We start from the raw sequence: 25,754 nt of genomic DNA, 5'->3' as shown, positions 1-25,754 counted from the left end.
TTCGTCTCTTCCTGCCATTTTTCTTTCTCTGGATGACACTGGATGAAAAAAGGCTCAGCTCCGGTGCTCTCCACTGACCCTCCCTTCCTCATTTCCTTAGTGTAATGTCCAGCGCACACTACACAAGCTGTCGGCCCATTTTCAAATCCTGAGAGACACATTAGCTGACAGAAATCCTAGGAATAACTGTTCAATCGGGTTCGATTGTGCCCTGTGGTGTCCAGCCACATGGGCACAAAATAATGACTACAAGTCCAGTTAACTCATTTTAAAACCAGGCATTAATCAATGCTTTACTAGAATCTACATGTGATGCATGTGGCTAGATTCAGCGTAAAGTCCTGACTAAATGAAAATCATTATAACCTATTTATGTCATGTTAACGAAGAACAGCTGAAAACCTACCGGGTTTATCAACTGCGGTAGCAATTTGGCTCCAACTCCTCCCCTTGTCATTTCTATATTCTTTGCACGAAATGTTGAATAAACATTAATGTTTCCACATATCTCCGATGTCTGCTGGACTTCGGGTTGCGCTGTGTCAGCTGTTTGGGATTCCCCTCAGTATTTTCCCCTCAGAAATCGCGGAGAATCCGGGTTTTCTGATTGGCTACCTGTCACATTCAACAGGCTGCGTTAAGCTCCCAGTCAGGGGGGAAAAAAACCCGATTTAGATCGGAGCGGCCACGACGATCTACCGTAACACACTGCAGGATGATCGGTTACGAAATCACCAGCGACAATCTTGGAACGCCCAACGTTCTAAGATTGTCATAAGGATTGTCATCAGATTAGAGAGAATCTCAGACCAACTCCATGCCTAATGGGAGCAAAAACAGAGAAAGTCTAAGAACAGAAACGCCTTCAAGAAAACCTGATTAATTAAAATAAGACGGAGGCAAGATTCCATGTTCTTTATTTGCTAAGGGCGCAATGCTTTTTTTTTTTGTTATATTTCTGTGCACAAAAAAACCTCACAAAGTGAAAGTCCACATCGCGACTGTAGCTCCAGAATTCAACGTCACACCATGGCCAAAACAAAAGTCGGCAAAAAACAGGGCGCAGAACTCTGTACAGTCAATATCTTCTTTAAAAATAACACAAGGACAAAAATGTTCCTCTTAAATCAAATTCTATTTTAGTGAAATACAACAAAATAAATTCTATAAAATAAGAGCAAAATATTTAAATATAATACGGTGGGCAGAATATTTTCATTTGCAGGAGTATTTGGTATGTTTTAGACAAAAAAAAAGAAAAGAAAAAAAAGAGAAAATTCAAAAAGTACACGCATTCAAGTTACCAATTAAATACAGTATTTACTGATGTTGTTTACCTTTTACTCCTACAGAATTACAAGTTAGCTCAAGTTGCAACAAGATTAACCAGCCTCTAATAATAATAATAATAATAAAAAAAAAAAAAAAACCCTGCTGTGGGAGCTTCACGCAGTGGAGCGAGGAGAGGATGGGGGTTGAGGAGGAGGGGGAGGGAGGTCATGGGTCGTCGTCCCCCAGCCTGACCCAGCTCCACGGAAGAGAGGAAGCCGATGGGCAAACGAGTCCGTCTACAACTACGCTCTATTGAAGAGACAGAAGCAAACCACACAGTCTAATACACCAGAGAGCCCAGTGCAGCAATCCTGTTGCATATGTGTTCGTTTTTCTGGTTTCCTATAGATGAAAGCTAAGCTGTCTAACCCACCGAAACTGACTGCCAAATGTGAAGTAGGAGGATTACGATGTGCAATTGAAAAGCCACTTATACATTGGTTCAAAAAGAACAAAAAAACAAAACAAAAAAAGTCACCCTCGTTGTAGATAGGGGAAGTTCAGTAGAAAAAAGAACGAGGGAAAAATAAAACCAAAGAAAAACCTAAAGGGTAAACAGCACCCCTCTGGAGGTTTGGATTAAGAACAGCTTTAGGTTGTTATGATCACAAGTCTTCCCTTGGGCTACACTATTCTGGTGAGAAGCCATGCTAAATGTTACAGCATATTAACTAGAGCTTCAAAAAGGTCTGAAGTAAGAACCAGAACAAACGAAAAAAAAAAAAGAAAAAAAAAGAAACAAAAATACAAAATAAAAAGAAAGGCAATGAGTTTTAGAACAATTGTTTGCATCACTGCTTTTTCACATCAACCGAACACCGTTAAAGTCCACCCAACCAGTCTCACACTAAAACCCCAGCCACAGCTCGCCAGTCGATTTGGCATGGGTCGTAAGGTTGCCAAGGAGCGCCAAGTAGAATTATTAGAATATGATAACAATGAGTCCTTCGACGGTTGAATGACCAGACAACGTCCGATGGTAGAACAAACTTTACTGCTGAGCATGGGTGATAAAACAAAGGAGTCGTCGTCGTCTTCTTAGAGGTTTTTCCTTTTTTGGGACTTTTTTTTTTCTTTTCTTATTTATAGTATCCATTTTGTTTTTCCACGTCTGCAACGTCTCCCAACAGCAACCCGCGCCGAGTTATGCTACTGGGGGAATCTGAACAGTCAGAAACATTAACATACTATTTACACCTTTTCGTCGTGTAGGTAAGCGCATCAGCATCGTCAGCTCTGGGTAATTTTTGTTTCTCTTATTAGAACTCTTGTCCCACTCCTTCGCCTCTGTAGTCGCCAGCAGGCCCCCCTCCTCCCCGCCCTCCCTGTCGCGCAGTCGGGCAGCTCCAGGCCAGGGAAGAGCGCCCCCAACAGGCCGGGGGATGGCGGGAGGCCCGGCTCTGCCCTGCCTTGGGGCCGGCGAGAGAGAGAGAAAGAGGGAGAGAGAGAGAGAGAGAGACTGTTGACCGAAGGATGAGAGGAAGGTGAGCGGAACAACGGAGGCTCGAGGCACAGCAGAAGAGAGAGGGAGGCGAGGTTACTCCTTGGGAGGGACGGGCGCTGGGGTGGAGGTGGAGGTGGAAGTCGGGGCTGCAGCCGGGGCCGGTGCCGGTGCCGGGGCCACCTCCTCGGTGCCGTCCCAGTTCTCCTGTGCTCGCGGGCCCGAGCTGGGAGCGGTACCGGGGCCGGGGCCTGGGGTTGGAGTCTGGGTGGGGCCTGGAGTCGGGGCGGAAGCGGGGCCGGGACGTTGAGGGTTGTTCATGTGCTGAGCAGCGGGCCCGGTGTACGGCTGCCCATGGGGGTGGTTGTTCTGTTTGAGAAGAGAGATGGAGAGACGGTCATGATGTGCATTTATTTAGCGGAAATCAGATCTTTAACCAACATTTTCACAGGAAATGGATTTTGATAAGTACCAGAAAACCTAGTTTTTCTGGCTTCAGACTGACTGGTTTGCCGTCAATCTCTGACATCACCTTCTACTGTGCCTGCTGTTGATTGGTTGAAATAAAGCTGCATAGCACTTAAAAAGCCTGCGCTTTTTCCACAAACGGATATAAAGACATCAGTAACTGCTAAATGCTAAAACAGAAATAAGACATTAAGCTGTTGTTGGTCTTCTGGAAAAAAAAACACACAAAAAAAAAAACATACCATATGGCAAGCTTAGAGCTAACTTTTAGAAAATGTTAATTATTTTTAAATCTTAAGACGAAAAATGCATGCATACTGTGCTTACTCAAACATACTCAACATGTTTGTGTCACGATAAAAACTAAAGTTTCTGAACGGCATCATAAAGCAGATCCCTTCCAAATGAGCTGAAAGGTTTATTCTGAAACACAGCCGTCGGTGTTGCATCGCTGCAAACTAGAAACCCGAGGCTCTTGGTTATGTCAGCACTCGGATCCAAACGCCCAATGGACACAAGAGTCCGGTTACAGGAAACGGACACCACCTTCTTCTGCTTTCAAAGAACAGAAACTACATTGCTTGATTTGCATCAGTTTAAATAATAAAAACAAAAAACAAAACAAAAAAAACAAAACGGAACAATGGGGGAGTTTGTCCGGTCGTATCCTACCTGCTGGAACTGGGTGGTTCCAGGAGAATGAGGGTACAGAGAGGTGTCCTCAGGTGGAGACGAGTCTTGATCATCAGGTGCTTCCTGTTCATCTGGCTCCTGGAATAGAAAAATCGCCGCCGGTCAGATAAGTCGGATGTTTCAACACTACATTAAAAAATAGAATCTGCCTGTTCATTTGGACAATGCCCTCAGTACAGACTAAGCCTTGGTGTTTTTGCTGAGATTAGATTGTGTTTCAGTGTGGACGGCTAAGAGCCTTCTCTCTATTTATAGAGGTGACAGAGATCACATGCACCTCTCTACGCTGCACGTACAACAGACCATTTCTACAGGTTGACTTTTTACTTCTACTTTTGAGCTGAAGTATCTGGCTTGTTAAAGAATGACAGATTAATGCAAGCTTTGCTTAATCAATTTTGACTGAAGATGCTAACTTCTTGTATTAAATGGGAATTACACCCTCCATAATAATAGCTTCACTGTCAAATTCAGTCTCTGTCTTCTGACATAAATTAAACAGAAAAGTAAATCTTACATAAGGATATGTTTTTCCAGATAGGGCTCTATAAGACTAAAACATATCTTCTAAAATGATAAAAGTAAGTTTCATTTTGTGGCTTTCATACCCTAAGGATTGTGTCAATGACTCAAGTTTTCCCTGTGACTGTACAGGCCAGAATATATGTATACATAGAATTACATTTCTGTGGTAAAATTCATTTTTCTTCATTGCTGTTTCATAATATTAACATTTTCTGAGACACTACATTTTGGACTTCCATAAATTAACAGAAACAAAAGCTGAAAATATCATCATCGTGTAGTAGTTCTCTATAACGCATATCTCAAATTTATCACTGACAAACTTTTCAGTGATTTTGTAGTTTATTAAATGCGTCTGTGGACAGTAGCAGCAGTCAGTGGTTGCTTGGTTACCGCCCATTAAACAGAGCAGGATGCTACCTAGCCTTCCTTCAGCAATAACAAATAAAAACTTTTTCTAAACATATTAGGTCACAGTAGTCTAAAATATGACAGAAGATGGAAAAGTGATGTGCAGTTTTAGGAATAAGTGGGTTTTATTGTGACAGTCTAAACTGCAAACCTTAAAACTATCTGAACAGTTGCTGAATGTGTTTGGAGGCCTAAACATTGATCAATACTCCGTGTTCCTCTGCTGAATCTTTAGGGAGATTTGGTTGAATTTCCTTCCCTTATGTCGTGTTGCCTGGAATACTGACCTTCCCTGGGCTTTCCTGAGTACACTTGAGCTGTGTATGGAATATTACAGGAGAAGTGTGTCATTTAACTGGATTTTTTTCATCATGATAAATACAAATAGCTCATGTGAAGTGAGAAATAAAGAATTTGGGGTTTTATTGGTCAAATCGGCTACGAAAAACCAGACATATTCATCTGACTAAACAATTTGCGTAGAAGAATTTAGGTTTAGAAATTACATTTTCAATTTTTGTTTATCTCCAAAAAATTGACAAAACAGTTAAAAAGTTAAAGAACACAGCATAGTACATGTAATCTGACATGTATATTAATAATACCTACAACACAAACAACAATAACAACAAGGTAAGTCATTTTATGGGTCGTTGTGCTGAGATGACGTGATCAAACTCAGTCGAACAAAATTTCTTTTGCAGGCCTTTTCCACCAAAGAGGTTCCAGTTCTTAACAAGGGCCGGTGCTAAAGCCAGTTCTTAACTGGTTCTGTAAAACAACCAGTTTGCTTTTCCACAGCCTGAGAGCAAAGTCATTGTTTCATTATAAAGAACCAACCAATTTATTGTTTTCCCGCTTTTGTGAAGGACTGTAAGGGCAAAGACAGTTTGACCAATGTAGCGCCTTCCCACATCCAGGTATTTGTTGCATTATGGGATGTTGTAGAGGAAACTAATCATTCAGTAAACTTTTAATACTTTTGCATGAAATGGCAGCAAGAATAAGAGCAATATTAACTTTTCAGAATTGGAAGCATCTACTTCCTGTGCTTACAGTTGGTTTTCCACCCCGGATACGTTTGACCAATAAACAGATTTAACGTTTTCATGTCGTTTGTAGTGACAAATTTCAGTCTCATTGGAGTTTTCCCTGCATGAAAAAACCCCCCAAACAATCTGAAAAAGTTGCCAGCCAATAAACTCAACTACTTAATCCACACCAAAGTTAACTGTTGGAAAACGCCCTTATTTTAGTTAAAGTGCACTGCAGGGTTTTTTACTTGTGTTTTGGTTTTAAATCTGACAAAACCTAGACTGCGCTCCACGGTTTTAAACATGGAGCTCTTAATGAAAGCGTTTTTCTCCTCTAGCCCAGCAGCAAATTGGTCCAGGGTTAGCAGTTGTTGAGCTCTAGCACCAGTTAAGAACTGGAACCAGGTTGGTGGAAAAGGCCCTTTAAGAGTTTTTCCTCAACATCTCTAAATATACAGTAAAGTCAACAATTATTCATACCCCTGGCAGATTTTGGGTTAAAGTTATATTTTACCAAATTGTTTCTTCAGACTGGAAGTAATAAAGTGTTTGGAGTGACCCAGGCCAGTCTTCACTAAAATCCAATAGAGAACAGAGCTGAAGATTATGACTATTAAAGGCAAGAAAGACATTAATAGTCATAAAACCAGCAACTACGAGAAAGTTTTGATTGCTAAAAAGTGCTAATGATTTTTTTCCCCACAGATTATTGAGCAATATTTAGATAATTTTGCCTCTTATTAAAATGTAAACAAATTCATTCATTCATTTCTGTGTCTCATTTCTTCTAAAATAATTACAATTTCTAAGATGAATCTAGTTTTAAATCTAAATCTGCTAGGGGTATGCATCACTTTGGGATCAACTGTATCATTTACAGCTACATGATTAGGTCAGTGTGGTATTAACTGTGGGTATTAGGGGTGATCTGTAAATGCCGTTACCTCTTCAGGACAGAGTTCACAAGCCTTGGCCAGTGTCATGCGTGCACTGTGGGAGCGCTCAAGAAAATATCCATTGGAGGTCTCGTTGCTCTGAACTGGAGGGGACCAGTTGTTGTACGTGTACTGGGGGTTTCCTGTGTATGGTCGCCTCTCCAGCTCGTCCCCTAACCACTCCACTGCCCATGTCCACTTTCGCTTCAAGTCGCCATTGCTCTGTAAGAGTACAAACGCAAGTCAGCTACAGGCTTCCTGATTTTGTTGACAGGCTAAATAAAATTGAACTACACTTAAACGACAAGCCTGTGCCAACCAGTAGTTGACTGAATGTAGCATCAGAGCTGTATACGTTAGCGTGATTACCTGCAGGATCTGATAAGCCACAGAGCAGTTGCTAAAGAGGGCCACCATGCACTTGATGCACTGATAGGCCCGTTTCTGGTAGTGGTTTTTCGAGCGCTGAATGGTGTCAAATAGCCCGTCTCTGTCATCAGGGATGCCTTTCAGCACATTGTGGATCCTTAATATGAACACACAAAAAAAGTGCAAAGTTAAAGACGATGACCAGACAAAAAGAAAATACAACTTGTTCAGGGCCTTGAAAAACAAACATTACACTTTAACTTCTGTATAGTTTGTCACAAAACAAGCCTAGAATTCAATGTATGTGAATCGACACGTCAGTGTATAAATGACTCATGGCTTTTAAGTTGTTTTACAAAGAAAAAGTTGAATGGTGTGGCATGCTATTTTTTTCTTGAGTTTTAATTTTTAATTTTAAAATTTTTAATTTTCTGTAGTCTTAAAACTTTCTTAAAATTTTCTCGAGTTTTAGCTATGGTTGCGTGCTTAGCGTTATTGTCCTGATGAAAGGTGCAACTCCGCTCCAACATAAAATTCACAAAAATACGTTGATGTTACTGGCTGTAATATGACAAAATATGAAAAGGTTCAAGGTATATGGATACAATTTACGACAGTCAATCTGACCTGTGCGTTTGCCAGGAGTCCTCGATGAGTAAGATTTGTAGCAACAAGTCAAGGTAAGGCCTCAGCTCATAGGTGTAGGAATATGCCACCTGCGAACAAAACACAGGTTATTGTTACAGTCTTGCCTTTGGGATTAATAAAGTATTTTCAAACTGAGTCTGAACAACTATCAGTAACAAACATTTCAGCGACCCGGCTTGTTGAAAGAGGATGTTTACCTGCCAGAGCAGTTCACTGAGCACAGTGGAGGAAAACTGAGGGTTCTCCCAGCAGCAGAAGCGAAGCAGCTTCACCGTCTCCTCCGAGTTGCTGCAGTCCTCAATGATCTTCTTCACGTAACTCGTCCGCACAAACAGAATCTCTGCCACCAGCTGCTGCACCGGCATGACAGGAGCCGTCAGGTTGGTGTCCCCGTACGGGTTGGGAAGAGGAGGATTACCTGGTAAAATACGGAGTAGTAGTGCATTTAGAGTAGGGCTGCAAGAGACGGTCATTTTAGTAATTGATTATCAAAAATCACTGAAAAATAAAGATTGGCACGTTGTGCAGATCTTTCATTTAACAATATTAGAAATGCAAAAAATTGCAAAACAAGAAATGATTCAGCTAATTAAAAAGATAATATAAAATAAACAGTGTATTGCCTAAAATGCAGCATCAGTAATCCTTTAGTCACAACATGTGTAGAGCTCAACCCTTTCTGCTCGACATGACAATAGTGTTGGGCTGATCTGGTGTTTATTTTTTGCATCAACTCATTAATAACTGGATGCAAAATGTGCTTAAAAAAGGATTTTGTTTTCTCCTAAAATTTTAACCAGTTGAAGCAAAAACTGCCAATTGAGGAGTTTTCTGGGTAGAACATGTTTACAGACAAAGGTTTGTTTAACATGTTTACAGACAAAGGTTTGTTTTTTATGTTAAATGTAAAATGCATATATAAATATATTGTACAGTTTTAGCTTAATTACTGTTCTCATTGTGTTCTCTCAGCAAATTGACTTTTTAAGAGTCTTTATACCCCAGTTAACGATTAATCGATTACTAAATTAGTTGACAATTATTTTAATAATAGATTAATTGTGATTATTTGCATTAAACATGATTAATCACTTCAGCCCTAATTTAGAATACTCTAGATACTTTCATTAAAAAAAAAGAAGAAAAAAAGTAAGACGACCAAAGTCCCACCTACCATTGATTGAGGACTGCATACGAGAGGAGACGTCGCAGCAGCGGACAAGCTGGGAGACCACAGTGTAGAGCTTGCCCAGCTCAGCATACTGGTACTTAATGGGAGGGCCGGGACCCTCGTCCAGAGCAACTAACATGAAGGTGGCGGGAACATTTAGCTTCAGCAGCTGAGTCTTCTCTGCCAGGCCTGTGTGTGGTTGAAGAACCAAAGAGTCGAGATGAAAATCAAAAACAGCACTTGCAGCTCAAAATAACTAATGGGAGATCAGTTTGCTGCTTACCCAGATTGGCATACATGACAAAGAGGTTGAAGTACTGCTGGAGGTGGCGGCCATGTTCAGAAACCTCTCTTCTGAGCAGGTTGAGTACGGCTCTCAATAGATGGTCACTAAGGCTGAGATTATCACAGCCCTGATGTACGAAGGAAAAAAACAACAGTCAACAGAACAGTCAGAGAGGGGGTTTGGGGTGGAGTCTATTTCTGAAACCGCTGAACCCATAAAATCCACACCAACCTGAGTGGAGGGTCCTGGCGAGGCTGTGGGTGAGGGGCATGGCCCGTCTTGCAGGGAAAAGTGAGCGATGAAGACTATGAGCTTTGAAAACGCCCCACGGACCTCTGCGCTCGGACACTCGAGCAAGTACTCGGAGAAGCGATTGGGGTAAGCAAAGAGAACATTGTGTGCAAACCAATAGCGTACATTCTTACTGTGTCTCAGCAGGATGCAGAGGGCGTCATACCTAAACAGAGAAAAAGAAAAGAGCAATCATGCTTTCTGGACAAGAGCAAATCCCCCCCGCCCTTTTTTTTTAAATTAAATAGCAAACAAAACTGACCAGTCACTGGCAGGACCCCGTACTAATTTCTTGGTGTGAAAACCTGTGCTGAAGAGGAACCGAGCAGCCAGCTGAGCACTGATCATAGCAATCTCCTCTGCCTCTGGCAGAAGGTGGTCTTGTCCTGAGATGAAAGAAAGCAATAAAAGGCTGAAAAAGTGCTGAGCGACGCACTTTGCTTACTTCATTGCAGCATAAATCCTCTCATGAACAAAAAAAAAAAAAAGGAGCGTCTCCCTTGTTTTCCTAACCCCAAACACAGAACCGAAAATAGTTATTTTTGATGTTTTTAGAACCAAACAAGGAAAATGTTTGACTTGCTATGTGAATTGCATATTTAGCTACGTTTCCTGTATCACTTTTACAACATAAAGACAGTTATCAGTATTTTATAGCCATTTCCTATGAAACTGTTAAAAAAAAAAAAAAAGACACCGGTCTGGCCCAGTGTGAGATTGTTATGATACCAGAATCTCAACAAAATAAGGCCATTCATGTTTTGTTTTGTTTTGAATTATTGCTGTTCTGCTCCTTATAATTTAACACTGGAAATCTAACATGCTGAAATGAGCAGGATATCCAGTCTGTTCAGCCGACTTGCAGTTTGTTGCCAAAAACTGCTCTTCATGACTAATACTTTTCCAAACATACATAAGTTTTAAGTGATGGAAAAAGAAGGAAAAAAAAAAAAAAAGCATGGCAGCCTTCATCTTGACTGCTGATCAGAAGTGTGCAGCAACAGGTTGGGAGGGGCAATGAGAAGCTCCCTTCCCTTCCTCTGGCCTCTATAAAAATCAGGAATGTGCCGTCTTTGTTACAAAAAGCTTCTGCAATGATGGTTTTAATAATTCCCATTTTTAAGTAAATAATTGCAGAGCTCTGGTGTTAAAAATACACTTCATACAAATATTAGAAAGGCAGTGTAATTCAGAGCATTATAAACTACCCTTTGATCCAGAATAATGCTGGATATTAAGATCGGTTTTCAACTGTCATTTTTAAAACGCAAAGATGGAAGATTAGTGAAATCTAAACGCACAGAGACATGATGTGGAATTAACCGGTGCTCAAAAGATCAAAGGGGGGAAAACTAATAATATGAAGAGGGATTTGATTCAGGGAAATAATTGGAGTAAAAGTGGAACAAAAACGTACAAATAGCAACTATTAGCTGTAGTTTTTCAAACATTTCTTCAAGCAGCAGCCAACTTTTTCCACACAGTTTATGTTTCAAGTGTAAAAAAAAAGATTGCTAACCAAAGTTATTCATGTCATTTAAATGTGGGACGGTGTGAAAATGTAAATACCACTTGCACACACCTTTTCTGTTTTTGCTTTTTCTCCACTCACACTTGGATGTTTCAGATCAAACTAGTTCTAATGTCAAAGACAAAGATAGCAAGTGTAAATGTAGTGTAGTTTCAAAAGGTTTTCATTTGTTTCCAAGGCTTTAAGACAATGTGAGCCATTATCCATAAATTGGAAAGAGACGTAGAACAGTGGGCAAGTCGCTCGTCTAACAGCGCATCAATGACTTATCCTCATCTGAAGCCTCACTTGCCCCAGTTAGGGTCAAGCGTTTGTGATTTCACAATAAAAAAAAAGAGAAACTGGGAAAGAAGTGCATCTATTGAAGGGCTGCATGGTGAAAACAACTGCACGACAATAAACTCTGCTATCTATCAGAAAGTCATTGATGAGAATGAGATGCAGCTTGGCTTTATGGTGAGTGTTATTGCCGAGACAGGCAAATCCAATTGTTAGGATTAGGAGGCTATTACATTTTCACACAGGGCCAGTTTGGTGGTGGAGAGATTTTTATCCTGCAGTAAATAAAATAAATTTTTGAAAATATGCTTTTTGATTTCGTATGATGATCTGAAACATTCAAGTGTCACACACACAAAAAAAGACAGAAGAAATACGTTATTTACAATCTAGGTTCTGGCAAGTGTTTTGTACTTTTCACAGATTAAATAAAGAAATAAAACAGAAAACAAGGTGCATACCTGGAGGAGGGTTTAAATAGACACTGTTACAGGTCAGAAGTTTCTTAATGAACTGGAAATATTCCAGGCTGTATTGCATTCGGTTGTGCATGAACTGGACGTTCTGCTTGCGAACGCTGCACTCGATGACGCTCGGCATCTTGACCTGATGGGGCTTGGTGGAGGACAAGCTCAGCTCTGAGATATATTTGACAAGTTCGCTGTCCTTGTCCAGCGAGTCCATACGCTCGTAGAACAGGATGTAGGCGTTCCACCATCGCTTCTGCCTCCGATACGACATCCGCTTCATCATGTGGTCGAACACCTCGCCCATGTACTCTCCCCCGAAGCACTGGTTCTTCATCTCCTCCTCGTCGTCCATCTTGCACTCCGTCACGTCGCCGTCGTCGAACTTGTACCAGCGGTTCTTCTCGCCGTCGCCCCCGTTCCGCTGGATTATGTAGGAGTAGTAGTGTCCGCCGCTCGCCTGGCCCGAGTGAACCAGCACTCCCACCAGACGGTACTTGGAGCTGCCCGGCGGCGTGGGTTCGGACGGCTCGTTCTGTTGGATCACCTGGTTCTCCGGGTTCACGTCGTCGCCCTCCAGCTTGGCCACGCCCGCTACCGTGTACGGCTCCATGTCCAGCTCCCGCGGGAACTCAAAGTAGTCGTTAAACTTGATGGCGCACTCCCTCTCCCAGTCGTAGTCGAAGCGCTTCAGCTGGATGGCCAGGACAGGCGGCAGCTTCTTGATCAGTAGACGCTTCACTGTGTCCACCTGAAAAAATAAAAATAAAAAAATCAAGGGGAATTTAGAAATCTCACTTGGGCAGCGACTAACGATTATTATACTAATCGGTTATTCTATTGATTTTATTTGACAATCAAATAAAAAAAGATTGGTACATTCTGCGGATAATCCATTAAGCCTTGTTTATACAACAACAGAAATGCATGAAAATGCAAACAGCTAATTCAATTCCTCATCCAAACAATTATCCTAGTAATAGATTATTCTACTGATTATCTTCGACGATTAATCCATCAACTGGGTTAAAAAATTCACTGGAGCATTTTTATACAATTTTTGAAGTACATGTTTAAAAAAATCTAATCAATAACTCAATTTTTTGAGAAAAATGTTATTGCCTATAATGCAACACCACGATTCCATTAGTGATTGCTTGAACTTTTATAGCAAATAATTAATCTGTATCCTTCCAACATCAACATGTGAAAAGCTCAGCCTTTTCTGCCCAACATGGTCTATTGGTTATTTTCTGGATGAACTGATTAATAACTGAATAGCAAAAGGTGCTTAACATGAGACTTTTTTTTTTTAAATGTATTTTATTATAGAAATTGAACCAGGTGAAGCTAAACCTGCCAACTGAGGAGTTATGGGAAGGACAGGTTTACAGATAACGAATGTATATCACATAAATACATCTATTTTTGTACAGTTTTGACTTGAATGCTGCTCTGAATATGTTGTTCTTTCAGAAAATTGTCCTTTTTTAGAGTTTGTATACTCCAGTTACAATGATTAACTGATTACTAAATTAATTGACGATTATTTCAACAACCAATCACGATTAATCGTTCTAGATCTAGTTTTAAACCTTCCATGCGGTTGTTGTGACAATTTAAAGAAGCTCTATAGTCTTACCTTCTTATTACATTTCTCACAGTGGTAGGCATTGGCTCCTTCAAGCAGATCTCCTTTAACATATTGTTCCATTGAGTCCAACAAGTTCTGGTGGTTTCTAATGTCCACGTTTAATGTTGTAAATGACTCCTCACACTCATATCTGACGGTAGAATCGTTATTAATCAGAAACAAATTCAACATTATTTTTATTGTTATTAAAGTGACTAAGCACATTCAGCTAGGGCTCACCTATGGGGACACCCTTGACAAATCTTTTGGTCAGCAAAGGATCCTCCCAGCACCTTGCTGAGCATGGGAGGGTGACCCAAAGCTTTCAGAGCTTCGTCCAAACTGTCCACCAAAGAGTTGAAGAACTCCAAAGCGTCGTGCTGCTCCCTCAAATTTACTGGCTCCCCCCATAATCTAAAAAAAAAAAGAAAAAAGAAAAATCGACAGAAGTCAACAGACATGGTTTCAGCAGATTTTTCATTTCATGAAATTTCTTTCTATGCCAGCACAGATTTTGGATAAAATTTTAAGATTTTATCCAAAATCTTAAAATTCAGATTTTGGATAAAATCTGAATTTAACAACTGGCAGCACAAGAAGTGTGAAAAGAGAAAGCACATTCTTAATACAACTCTAAATAAAATATCTTGTCTTATTAGAGTTTTTACAAGTTTATCAAAATATAACACAGTAATTATTTCCTTTGTCCATAAGCTTCTAAAAACTTTAAGACTCTACATTGCTGCTCATCTTTGGCGAGCGTCACTTGTGATCCACCCAGACTGACACAAACATAGAGATGAACACAACTAACCGAAACGTTTGTGAAGACAAAAATACTTCTGTTTCTGCGTACTTCAGAGTTTAAATCAGAAGTGTGCATTCTCAGTCTAGCTATGACCCATTTTAAACGCACAAAAAGTTGGCTTTGATTTCACAGCATTAAAAAAAATGTAATTACATAATCCAAACCTGGAAAATTCTTAAACACCAAATTTTTTCTAACATTATTTTTCCCAAAAGGAAATGATGCATACCCCCATCGAAGTATGAAAAATCTTTAAAATACCTGAACTGTTTCCAGAAGCCTCTTGGGACGTAGTACTGCAGCCTGGATGCAGCCAGGTGACCGAAGATGACCTGTAGGTGACGCAGCACCCCGATGTTGTACTCCTTCCTGTCCTCTGATTTACTGGAGGGTTTGTCATCAAACTGGTGGTGGTAGCTGAAAACTTCATCACGAGGGTCTACGTTACTCTGTGGAAGCAAAATCCAAATTGTAACAAACCAAACCTGTCATGAGTGCAAACAAGTGAATTCATTAGTCGTTAAAAGTTTGGGAGAAACTCCAGCGGTGCTAATGCCGTTTCTCACATCATTAACTTGAACTGAGAGCAGCTCGCCACTTGATTTGGAAGAATTGGCTCTTAAAAACTGATTTTTGGGACCAATTTATGCAAAGATAGTGTTGTGACACTTCGCTGCATATGAGAGAGCTGAGCTGTTACACATTTGTTTCTGTGGAGACTTTTTACTAGCAAATGCATGGCTCTATGCTTGCTCTAGATTCTACTTTTATGTAAACTTGAGGCTTTTGCCCCAATCAGTAGGCGTGTTATTGTTTTTTTTTTTTTTATGTGCATTTTGAAGTGTTGCATTACAAAAGCCACAACAGGAAACATTTTAATAACTTCCTCAATTTCCCAAAAACGTTTTACACTCGCTGCAGGTGGTTTTTGGCTTAACTTAAATGCATTAACTCTCCCCTTTAGAGTGAATGCACTAAAAGGGAGACATTTGCCGAATGAGTTACGCCCAATTTGTATTTTCTTTTTATTTAATTTGGCAACAATTTAAAAGTTCAATCAAAATCCACAATAACAAGTACAGATCATGACAAGATGTGCTTTGAGCTACAGAGAGGACATGAATTTACATGTTGATTTGCAGCCTGCAGAGAAACAAGGATGGTCATTAACTTGCTACCTACTGCATTTCAGACCACTGTACAGGTAGGTTTACCCAAAATAATGACAAAGATGTCTATAAGTGAGACGACATTGTTGGTCATTCCCTGCATTTGACAGAAATGAGCAGACCCTTTGATTGCACCCCACACAGACTTCTCACACATTATTTCCAGTACCTCATTTTCCTGTTTCTCGTCACCAGACATGTCATCGTCCACTTCAGTGCCCGTACCCTCGATTGCCAAGATGCCGTTGCGGATCGGAGGGATCATGTAAAGCTGCTGGATAACGGAGTTCATATAGCAAGTAGCACCGGCGTTCTTCAGGCCAACAAAGCCTTTGTTAGGGCGTGGTCCCACGGGAGGCAGGTACTCCCACTCTGTCAGTGTCTCACAACCTGAATGTGGAGGCGGGAGGAAAACTCGATTTAACGCAAAGCGATAAATTACGTGGCTGCTGCTTGTGAACCTGTCACTGAAACGTCTCCCTACCCAGGTAGTACATGTCAGTTAGGGTGTCGACTATTTGTTTGAGGTTGCGGACGCAGCCGACTGCTAGCGCCACCAGGAGTTCAAAGCCGGCGTTGATGGATGCAGGTGTGCTACACACTGGGATGGCCTGCTCAGTGGGGAACTCCCCACTCTTCATGTACTGCAGGTAAACATTAGATGCTGGGAAGATGAAGTCGTCGATCAGCTCCTAATTAAAAAGAGAGGAAGAAATATAAGCGATCAGAGTAAACTGGTAAAAAAGGATTTTTTTTTTTTTTTTTAAAGTCTTCATGTACCTTAATGAGATTTGCTCCTCCCTTCTCACAGCCAATGTAGTATTTCTTTTCAGGCGTCTGGAAGGCCAGAAGCTCTTTGGTGACACCAAGGTGGCCCTCCAAGATGGTTTCTTCCACACCGGTTTCTCCTGTCCTCTTAACCTCATCCTGATGAATGAAATTATGTTTGACCTCAAGCAAGACCACATCCTCTAAACTGCAACTGAGATTTCAAGAGCAAAAGAGAATCCGGCCAAAGTATGAACCTCACCCGTATTCGTTTGAGCCAGTCGATCTCGTTGTTGAGCAGCACCTCGGCGTTTGGCAGGTTGATGTTACTGTTGTAGGCGTAGTTGAGCAGATGTCGGAGCAACGTGAAGTAGTCCCCTGCGTGTTTGGCTCGCTCTTTGGCTGTGCTCTGGACGGAGAGTTAACAACAGGATGAGTGAACCCCCCAGCAAATGAGGTCAGATGAACGCTTGGCGTACAATCGCAATCTGTGTAGCCACTTACCCCGAGCACTGTGAAGAGGAGGGTGATGAAGAAAAGAAGAGGCCGGTGCCCCATGCAGCACCTAGTTGCCATTAGGAAAAACTGCTCTTGGGCCATCTGACGCACGGACCTGTTTGAAGGAGATTTAAACGTCAGAATCATAATTACGAATAGGGCTGAAACGATTAATTGTACCAATTGTGATGAATCAATTATTGAGATAATTGCCAACTAATTTAGTAATCAATTAGTCATTAAGTGGAGGATATAGACTAACTGTACAAAAAATTTAAACATTTTGTATTTAAGATAAATAATAAAAAAAATCATATGTCCTCTAAAAACTCCTCAAAGCATAAAATTCTTTAGCTTAACCTGGTTCAAATTCTGTAAAAAGAAGAAGAAAAAAAAAAACTAAAGCACATTTTTGCTGTCCAATAATTAATTGGCTAATCAAGAAAAAGATTTATCACCAGATCAGCACTACACTGTTTTCATGTTAAGTCAAGCAGACAAGTCTGAGCTTTTCACACATTGATACAAGAAGTATTTCGTTAATTGCAAATGATTGCATTTTTATTGTATTTTTAATATTGTAATACAAAGACCTGATTGGTTAAATTAAATTTGTATCTCTCAAAATAATCAATAGAATATGCAATTACTAGAATAATAGTTAGTTGCAGCCCTGCTATATGCAGGGGCTCAAACAGGCATTTTCACCTCATTACTGTACCTCATGTGACAAATGTACCCACACAATTAAATAAGTTCATATTTTATTTTATAAGCTCAAAGCGACAAATTAAGACTCTTTTTTTAAAATATAATAATTTAACTCAAACTGGAAATTAATATGAATTTAATGTGCAAACTGAAGCGCTTACTTGCTGTGGCAGTGTAGCAACAAGTCTATGATGAAGGTCTGCCAAGCCTTCTCCTTACTGAGCGTGTCGAGAGCCGTAGGCATGAGGGCAAAACACAGAGTCATCACCTCCAAAGCCTCACAGCACACCTGCTCATCTTCTCCATCCGGCTCCTTGGCTGCATTAGTCTATAAGGAAGAAAAAAAACAAAAAAACAAAGTTGTGCTTAATTTCAAGATACAACATACACAGTTAAGTTCTTTGAAAATTAGCTTCATTTTGCATAAAATCTTACCTTCTCGTATATTTTACTGATTTCATCATTATTGCTAAACACCAGCTGCACCGTGCCGCAGCCCGATGCCCACACGATTTTCTGCACTGCTCGGATCACGCAAATGTCTGGGATGTACTTCGATGCCTGGAAGAAATTCTGATGAAAAATACAGTTCCATTGAATCCATTATTAATATTGTTTTTAACACTCTCCTTTTTACAAACAAACTAGATTTCAGAAACTATTAAATTCAGTGATTAAAATGCCGTAAGACACTAAATAAAGGAAGTAAAAGTCAGTTAATGTAAAGTGTCCTTTACCTCATCAGAAATCTGCTGGGCCAGGCGGATAGCTACATTGCGCAACATACATTCAGAGGCAGGGTTGGGAATGTTTTGCAGGGCACTTTGAAGAACCAGCGCCTGGTCGTGAGTCGCCTGATTTATCTGCACACAGTCACGAAAGAAAAAAAATAAATTAATTAAACAGAAATAGACATGTCAAGGCCGCAGCAGGTAAACAACCCAGGAACCGGTTCAACTGGTTTGTCTGTTCACAAAGAAAGAAAGCGGGGTCTAACCGGAGAGACGGGAATATTTCCGTCAGCGTTGGGTTGGCAGGCCTCGGCCACGGCCTTCACATGGCCGAAGCCGACCGCAGTGAGGAGGAGCTTGGCGATCTTCAGGGCATTGAGGTAAGCGCCTCGCCGCGTCTCCATGTCCGCGGACGGGAGGAAGTTGTTCCTGGTGAGCATGCTTAGCACCAGTGGCAGACCGCCACTCTTCAGGAAGTTGTACTGGAAGTCACTAGCATCCTCACCCAGAGTGGCACTAGCTGGCATCAGCAAAGCATACACAACCTGCAGCAAGAACAGGCAGAGAAACCTAAACTTAGATATCTTCATTTTGAAAAATAAGAAATATAACAGCAGTTTGCTAACAGTAAGAAGGAGCAAATGTGGGAAAGTAGGGAGAGCGGGTATAGTGATTTGTAATAACTTGAACAAAAATAAATTGGCTTTAGCTCTGTAACTGGTGACATGCTGGTTAAAACCAAGATATTTTCCCTATTTGTGAATGCAACATATCTAAGCAGATTGCAGTAAAATTAACACTCTTCAGTATATAAGTTGTTACTGAGGGATGAAGAGTCAAAGTTAGCCATTTGCAGTATCAGTGAGGTTTTAGATGAGGTCAGTCATTATTTCATCCTTCCAAAATTTCAGTGTAACCTCCGTCTGTCAGAGTTTGCTTGATCGAGAAAAGTTGGCAATATTTTGGAAATCCTAGAGGTAAGCTAAGTTACTATGTACTTTAGGAAATGTACGCCGACATAACATGCCTAAAACATTTTAAATGGCAAAATCTGTAATGATTGTGACTTTCTAAATATTTAGTGGCTCTACAGCAACCATCCTCTCAATGTTCAGTGATGAACGCCTTAGAAGAACATATGGAGCATAGCTCTTGTACCTTTTCATTCTTAGAGAAACTGGAATTGACTAATTAGGTATCAGCAGGTTACAGGTTTTTGACAATCAGAAAGAATTCACAAAACTTAGATGGAGGGTATATCTCTAGCATTTTGTCACCCAAAAGTACACAGAGCCTTACCTCAATGAGGTAGAGCACTTGTGAAGGTGATGGGCCGAAGAAACGCGAGTCCAGTGACGGACTCAGACTGTTCTCTCCGAGCTTGGCGTGGTCCAAACACACAGCTCTAAGATTCTCCACTGTGGTGTTATCTGTGTGTACAGAAAAAGCATGAAATTGGTCAAGGAAATAAAACTGTGTGCGACGTATTTACAAAGTTCACATCAGACTAAAATGCGGAAATAACTCTCCGCATCAGGGTGTGTTATTTACCTGGAGGCATGAGCTTCATGAGAACTCGAGCTCCATCTCTTAGTTGAGGCATGTTGAGGTTGCACCCGAGGTCGGCTACTTGCCACAGGAAGGAGATGTAGCGCGGGTGTAGCGACATAATCTAGAAATCAGAGCGAAGGGTCTCGTGTTATTTATGTTTGCATCGTTTCTGTTTTAAAAGGATATTAAAGTTTCAACACAGCCGACGTTGAAGTGCGATAGCTAAACAGTAGAGATAGTTGTGCTATTTGAACATTTAATAGAGCCCATGCTTGTTAACTTACCACACCAGGAAGACAGCTCTCAACTTCTGGGTTGGGCCCATCACTGTAGTGGTTTCCGTGGTTACCAGGAGAGCCAGTGGATGAGTCGGATGAGCTGTCTGGGCTTGAGGGCATGTTGGCACTCACCTGGGTGAGCTTGGCTGTGATCAGCTGCATAATGAAAACAAGGTTTAGTTAACGGCGCTTAAGGAGTTAAGAGTTTGAGTTGCACGCGCACACACACACACACACACCGTTTTGTCCTTCAAATTAAGCTGTCCAATCAGCTTCCTGTCATCAGCAGGATCAACAACCTCCCCACCAATAAACAGCTCAATCTTCGTGTGTGCGGCGTTGGCCTTTATCCTGTTTAAGATTCCCCGCCGGACCGAACCGATGGTGTCATTGGTGTGTGACCAGATGTCTAAATCATCCACCTGACGTCCTTGGTTCGGGAAACGGACGATCAGTGTGATATGCTTGCCCCGGAAAGCTCTGCACAACAAAGGAGACAAAGAGGTTTCAACGGAACATTTTATAATGATGCAAGAAGCTGAACAAAGAGTAAAACAACAAAAAAAAAACAAACTTGAGTGTATTCTCAACATTTTCTGACCACAGAGCTACAAACAGACCAAAGAGGAATAAAATGACAATTTAATGATTGTACCTTGACATAGGCAGTATAGTCCTCTCCTCATGGTAGTCGCTGTCGCACTCATTAATGTATTCCTTAAGCACAGTGAGAACCCGCACCATGCGGATGGCCTCCTGCCGAGCACAGTTAATGCTGTCTTTGTCTCCATCTAACACACACAGGGTGTCATAGGACGCCTTCAGACGGTCAAAACAAGACTGGATGAAATCTTCATGAATCTCAACCTGAAGAGAGAGGCGATGGGAGAGGGGGGGGAATAAATAATAAATACCTGACTACCAAACATTATGAGCTCTAAATGCTTTTTTGCACATAGCACGAAGAAGTAGACTCAGTACCTGGTTGACTTGCAGTTTTGGTCCGAGATTGGTGTAGATTTCTTTCAGCAGGTCTATGGCTCGGTTTGCAATGTCGTCACTTCCTTGAATCACCACCTGGATGAGAAGCGGGAAGGAGGAAATTAATAAATCTTTGCCTGGAATAAGAAGATTTGCAACTGACTAAGCGTGAAGAGATTTCATGGCTCGGCAGGTTACAATACTAAACACGACAATATTTGTAGAAGCGGGACCTGTGTCAAACTCGAAACCAGTCTGTCAGGATGATTATGGTGAAATAAGCGCAAGCTATTATGAGTCTCAAATATGAAAGTAACTGCTTTAAGCTGATGCCCCATATCCTTGTAATAAACTTTTATTTACAAGGAAATAATGCAGCTGCTCTTCAGTTGAGAGTTGATTGCTACCGACTGCTAATAGGGCCGGGTGTCAACACTTGTCACTGAAGAAACCTCAACCACCTGGAAGTTGTTTGTGTCGAAGCATTATGGGTACTTGGTGGTGGGGGAAAAAAAAACCTACAGTGACAAACGAGATACAAGCACTGTAAACACAGAGAATGCTAAAACTAGCAAACAAATAGCTGATAATGCTGAAGTTAGCACTTATTTTGTAGCCACCACAAAAAAAAGGCTGTTTCTCAGTCTTAGTTTAAAACCTTTTTACATGTATTAAATATTTATTCAGGTTTTAAAAATTATTGCTTTTTGGCATTCGGACAACCGATGACTGACGAGCAAGAAACCTGCAATTTGTGGATCACACAAACCTGTGCTGAAATAATTGTACCGATTGCAGATTCTCAATTTTTTTTTAAAAAAATATTTCACAAAAAAAAGAAAAGAAAAAAAGATTCCTGATCTGCCTAAAACAAAATTTAAAACAAAGCCTGTCTTATTTTGTCTTTGTGAAACCAATTATCATTCAGAGCATCGTCTCATGACCTGGAAATGTCCCGATGCTCCTACTCAACGGTAAAAAATAAACTGTGACAGACCCAAATGACTGTGCACTGTGAGAAAAATCCTGCAGTATAGCGTGAAGCAAACAATGCTGCGGTGTGCAGCCTCTGAATGCACACCCCATTCAGAGGCTGTGCGGTGGCACAAATCACCCCATCACCTACAGTGATAGATCACCTACAGTTCTTCTTTTCTTCAGGATTTACTCCGAGTTTAAATCTTAATCGTGTGAATTTCGCATTGTAGATTGTCACTCCTACAACTATTGAGTTTCTATGGATAAAAGCAAAAATCTACTATTTTCATCGTAAACCTTGAATTCCTTTCAGCTAATTAAGCAGCTTCAATGCTTTAAAACAAGAAAACAAAAGTGCACTGAAACCATTTCTGAGCAGACTGTACAGACCGCTGAGTATCCTCAAAGTTCACATCTGTTCAAAGTTTCGGAAATTTGTCAAACAGACATTGTGCATTAGCTTTAGGGACAGAAGTGATGACACAACTGTAACATTAATCACTTATTTGATAGAAATAAATGCGGAAGCATTCATCTGTAATTGCTGCAGCTACTCTCCTCACCCTCCACAAGTAGTCCAAGCCGATTAGTTCCAGGTCGTCCATCATGTAGGCCCTGCGTTTCGCTACCAGCTTGCCCTCCCTGCAGTTGACGGCCTTGAAGAACCTCTCGAAGCACTTCATGCCGTTCTCTGTCAGAAGCGACGGATCTAACTGTAGCACATTGTTCTCAAAGAAGTCCTTGTTGATGTCTGGGTCCAGGTCTGGCTCGTCCCCCATCAGCTTTGAGTACCTTTTAAAATAGAAATAAACAATAGAAGTTAGTTAGTTAGTGTGTGTGTGAGTGAGAGTGAAAGTGAGAGTGAGAGAGAGAAAGAGAGAGAGAGAGAAGCCCAGGATGGACAAACGTAGCAAAAGCCAAAAGCGAGGAGGTCTGAGTAAAGCTGTACCATTTGAAGCAGGCCTCGCGGTCGCACAGAAACACAGCGTTCTCAGCTAGACACTTCCAGATCTGCTTCGCCTGAGGAGCACACAGCCACAGCTGTCCGTCTTTTAATAGGAACCTGGAAAGAAGAGACAAAAGCTGCAGTGGGGCAACAATTCCCTGAAGGCTGAAGTCCACGACAACTTTTTGACGGAAGAAAACAGTCCTCGATTAGACACATTGGTTGCAGAATCAATTTTGTAGCAAACCTTTGGCAACCAACTATGCCTAATTTTAGCAATTTGTATTTAACATTTTAGATTACGCATGTTAGCCTAATTTTTAAGTGGGTAAAATTAATTTTTAGACGTAGGAAAGGAAAGGACGTACCTCAGAAAATTAAGCCGCTCCTGTACTTCCTGGACGTGACTGTAGCGGCTTCCCGGTCTGACTGTTTGAGGGTCAAACTCTGCTTGTTCTTCTGAAAAGGGACACACACACACACACACACAACAAATCAGACTGCAGACCGTACACCCTGCAACAGGGATGTCCAAACTTTTTGTTACATGGGCCAAGACATCCAGTTTTAATTTTTTTTTTTTTAATGTCTCAATTGACATAAAATGTCAAATAGAACATTTGGTCAATTCCGGGTAATAAAAACAGGGTTTAGGTCACTCTTTCTTTAAAAATGCTTCCTGTACTTAGCCAAGTTTGGTAAATACATTAAAAGCAGATTTGGGCGCAGCAAAAAAGTCAAATGCACATCAACCACAATGACTTTTAAGAAGTCACGGAATAGACGTGGACCTTGCACAAGCAAGCCAAAAGACTGGTTACTTAAAGATGAATACTTTGTATTTTCTACTGCTACAAGATTGTTAAAGTCTATAATAATCTTTTGCCCCTAATTTAGAAAGGAAAACGTCTTCATTTAAATTCTGTCCTATGGGATCAGTTTTCTCCAACTACAAAATCGAAGTCTTTAGCTACCTTTGGACAGCTGCCTCATTGTCTCCATGTAGGCTGAGAGATTCTCAGCCACCAGGGTGACCAGAGCGTGGTTGTGCTGCAGCTGGTTGATCAGGTCGTGGCGGTAAAACACATGAGGGCTTCTCTGCGTTTGACTGAAATGGAACAAGGAAGAGGAGGAATGTTTGACATATAGAGACAAACAAAAGGGCGAGAAAGGCAGAAAACATGGAGAAACAGTGGAGTTGAGTTTAAAAACTTTACGTGTAACCTGATTAATAAAAACGCTGCACCTTGATTTCTCATTTGGTACAGTGTGTAATAAAAAGAAAATCTCTTTTGGGAGATGTTTGTGTATATTTTGTGTGTTTAACCAGAAGAGCGGTTGTATCGGTAAAGGAAATTTCTTGCCTCGTTTCCGCACACACACAAGCCTTTAATTCAGGCAGTTGTTTCTAAAATATAATCATAATCTTGTTTCTAAAATATAATCATAATCTAAACTTGCGAACGTAAATTTTTTCCCCTCTCAAGTTATAATTCAATTGCACATACTGTTGTGCATGCTGTCAGATTGTGCAGTTTTTCCGGCAGTCACATTTATAGACTTCAGCTCTATAAAAAAAAAGCGTTGACGCAAATAATGCAATAAAAGAGATACTTCAGGAAACTGAAAACATGGATCCAAGGCATGAAATTTCCCCGATACGCTGCATTGAATGATTTGAAGTGAAAAGAACTGGCCGGAGGAAAAGTAGGGCTTCATCTCAAAGGACATTTTAATAAACAACAGAAAACTGTGTCGACTATTATCTGTATGAGCTACAGCTCACACTTGATTACGACAAAACTGAACATAAAGGCTCACTAAACTGAGAATCTTTGCTGCCAGATAATCTAATGCACACATGCATTGGTTTTCTTTGACTTAATAATCATATTTTCCATTTAAACATATGAAACCTGGTCCTTCAAGTCACTGATGCTTTGATACTTTTAGAACAGAACTGATAAGAAATTTTGAGGACTTCCCCTTAAAAAAAACAACATATTACTTGTTTCAGTGTTTATTTTAACCTCCACTGGGAAATTTCAGACTGCATGATTTCGTGAGAAAGCACTAAAAAAAGCACTTTAACCTGATCAACAACTTGAAAAAACCTGAGGTATAAGTAAAAAAAAAAGTAGATGGAGTTATGTATCTTAAGTTATAACTCATCCAACTTTTTGAGTTTTTGACTAACCCCAATTTCAACCCATAAATGTATAAATAGTCATTTGAGATGAAACCCGGAAAAGAACCATTTAAGCTGATTTGTGGCAAAGATTGACGTTTGATGTAGTTTACGTTGTAAACTTCTCAAAGAGAAAGTGAGGCTTGACGCAAAAAAAAAAAAAAAAAAAAAAAAAGAAACAGAGAGAACCCTAGAATTAGCATAAAAACTTACCTCACTAAGTTCGTTTGTATGTTAATTGGCATTTTCTTTCTGGAAAAACAACAGGCATGTCTGCTACATAGTTTCTACAGTGACTAAAATAGTGTTTTAGTACTTCAAAAACAATTAGACTGATGCACATTATTAGCCAACGTCCAACTTTATGATGATTAATTACTTCTGCCCTTTTGGACCACCACTGCTCACAAAAAAAAAAAAAGCTTCAACACCACAAGTAAAAGACAGAAAGCTGACTAATGTTTACTCTGTGTAACAAGCTTAATCCCTGGCATAGAGGACTACTACTCAAAATAATGTTAGAATAATTCAATCTGATTGCTAGAAATTTAGCAATCAAAAGCTGTGAAGGCTTATGTTATTAATAAAAATTAACTGCAGTCTGAATCTGACATTTTACCAAGAAAAAGTAAA

The 25,754-nt window shown here is 40.5% G+C and overlaps 1 protein-coding gene across 8 annotated transcripts in view; it reads right to left on the bottom strand.

Moving 5' to 3' along the window:
* Positions 1-900: 900 nt before the first annotated feature.
* Positions 901-25,754, bottom strand: part of usp9 (ubiquitin specific peptidase 9) — a 41,238-nt gene continuing 16,384 nt past the window's right edge. For 2 of the 8 annotated variants that reach the window (XM_016669019.1, XM_007547208.2), the window contains exons 14-48: positions 25,335-25,373; positions 23,908-24,041; positions 23,302-23,392; positions 22,937-23,050; positions 22,551-22,779; positions 21,010-21,105; positions 20,684-20,895; positions 20,268-20,508; positions 20,035-20,184; positions 19,751-19,871; positions 19,499-19,629; positions 18,466-18,744; positions 18,206-18,331; positions 17,904-18,041; positions 17,630-17,796; positions 16,764-16,872; positions 16,522-16,668; positions 16,272-16,418; positions 15,976-16,183; positions 15,661-15,881; positions 14,584-14,771; positions 13,755-13,928; positions 13,524-13,665; positions 11,876-12,632; positions 9,867-9,990; positions 9,545-9,770; positions 9,311-9,440; positions 9,031-9,216; positions 8,054-8,274; positions 7,836-7,924; positions 7,209-7,365; positions 6,849-7,061; positions 5,158-5,187; positions 3,914-4,012; positions 901-3,142 (exon numbers count right to left, since the gene is read on the bottom strand). In XM_016669019.1, coding sequence (XP_016524505.1) covers positions 2,870-3,142; positions 3,914-4,012; positions 5,158-5,187; positions 6,849-7,061; positions 7,209-7,365; positions 7,836-7,924; positions 8,054-8,274; positions 9,031-9,216; positions 9,311-9,440; positions 9,545-9,770; positions 9,867-9,990; positions 11,876-12,632; positions 13,524-13,665; positions 13,755-13,928; positions 14,584-14,771; positions 15,661-15,881; positions 15,976-16,183; positions 16,272-16,418; positions 16,522-16,668; positions 16,764-16,872; positions 17,630-17,796; positions 17,904-18,041; positions 18,206-18,331; positions 18,466-18,744; positions 19,499-19,629; positions 19,751-19,871; positions 20,035-20,184; positions 20,268-20,508; positions 20,684-20,895; positions 21,010-21,105; positions 22,551-22,779; positions 22,937-23,050; positions 23,302-23,392; positions 23,908-24,041; positions 25,335-25,373 — 6,109 coding nt within the window. In that variant the 3' untranslated portion in view covers positions 901-2,869. The remainder of the gene's footprint in view (positions 3,143-3,913; positions 4,013-5,157; positions 5,188-6,848; positions 7,062-7,208; positions 7,366-7,835; positions 7,925-8,053; positions 8,275-9,030; positions 9,217-9,310; positions 9,441-9,544; positions 9,771-9,866; positions 9,991-11,875; positions 12,633-13,523; positions 13,666-13,754; positions 13,929-14,583; positions 14,772-15,660; positions 15,882-15,975; positions 16,184-16,271; positions 16,419-16,521; positions 16,669-16,763; positions 16,873-17,629; positions 17,797-17,903; positions 18,042-18,205; positions 18,332-18,465; positions 18,745-19,498; positions 19,630-19,750; positions 19,872-20,034; positions 20,185-20,267; positions 20,509-20,683; positions 20,896-21,009; positions 21,106-22,550; positions 22,780-22,936; positions 23,051-23,301; positions 23,393-23,907; positions 24,042-25,334; positions 25,374-25,754) is intronic. The other 6 variants (XM_007547209.2, XM_007547210.2, XM_007547212.2 and 3 more) reach the window with 6 other exon arrangements.

The sequence above is a fragment of the Poecilia formosa genome, unplaced genomic scaffold, assembly GCF_000485575.1.
Source record: "Poecilia formosa unplaced genomic scaffold, Poecilia_formosa-5.1.2 Scaffold19, whole genome shotgun sequence".
Taxonomy (NCBI): domain Eukaryota; kingdom Metazoa; phylum Chordata; class Actinopteri; order Cyprinodontiformes; family Poeciliidae; genus Poecilia; species Poecilia formosa.
The sequence above is the reverse complement of the archived record's forward strand: the minus strand, read 5'-3'. Positions and strand labels throughout refer to the sequence as shown.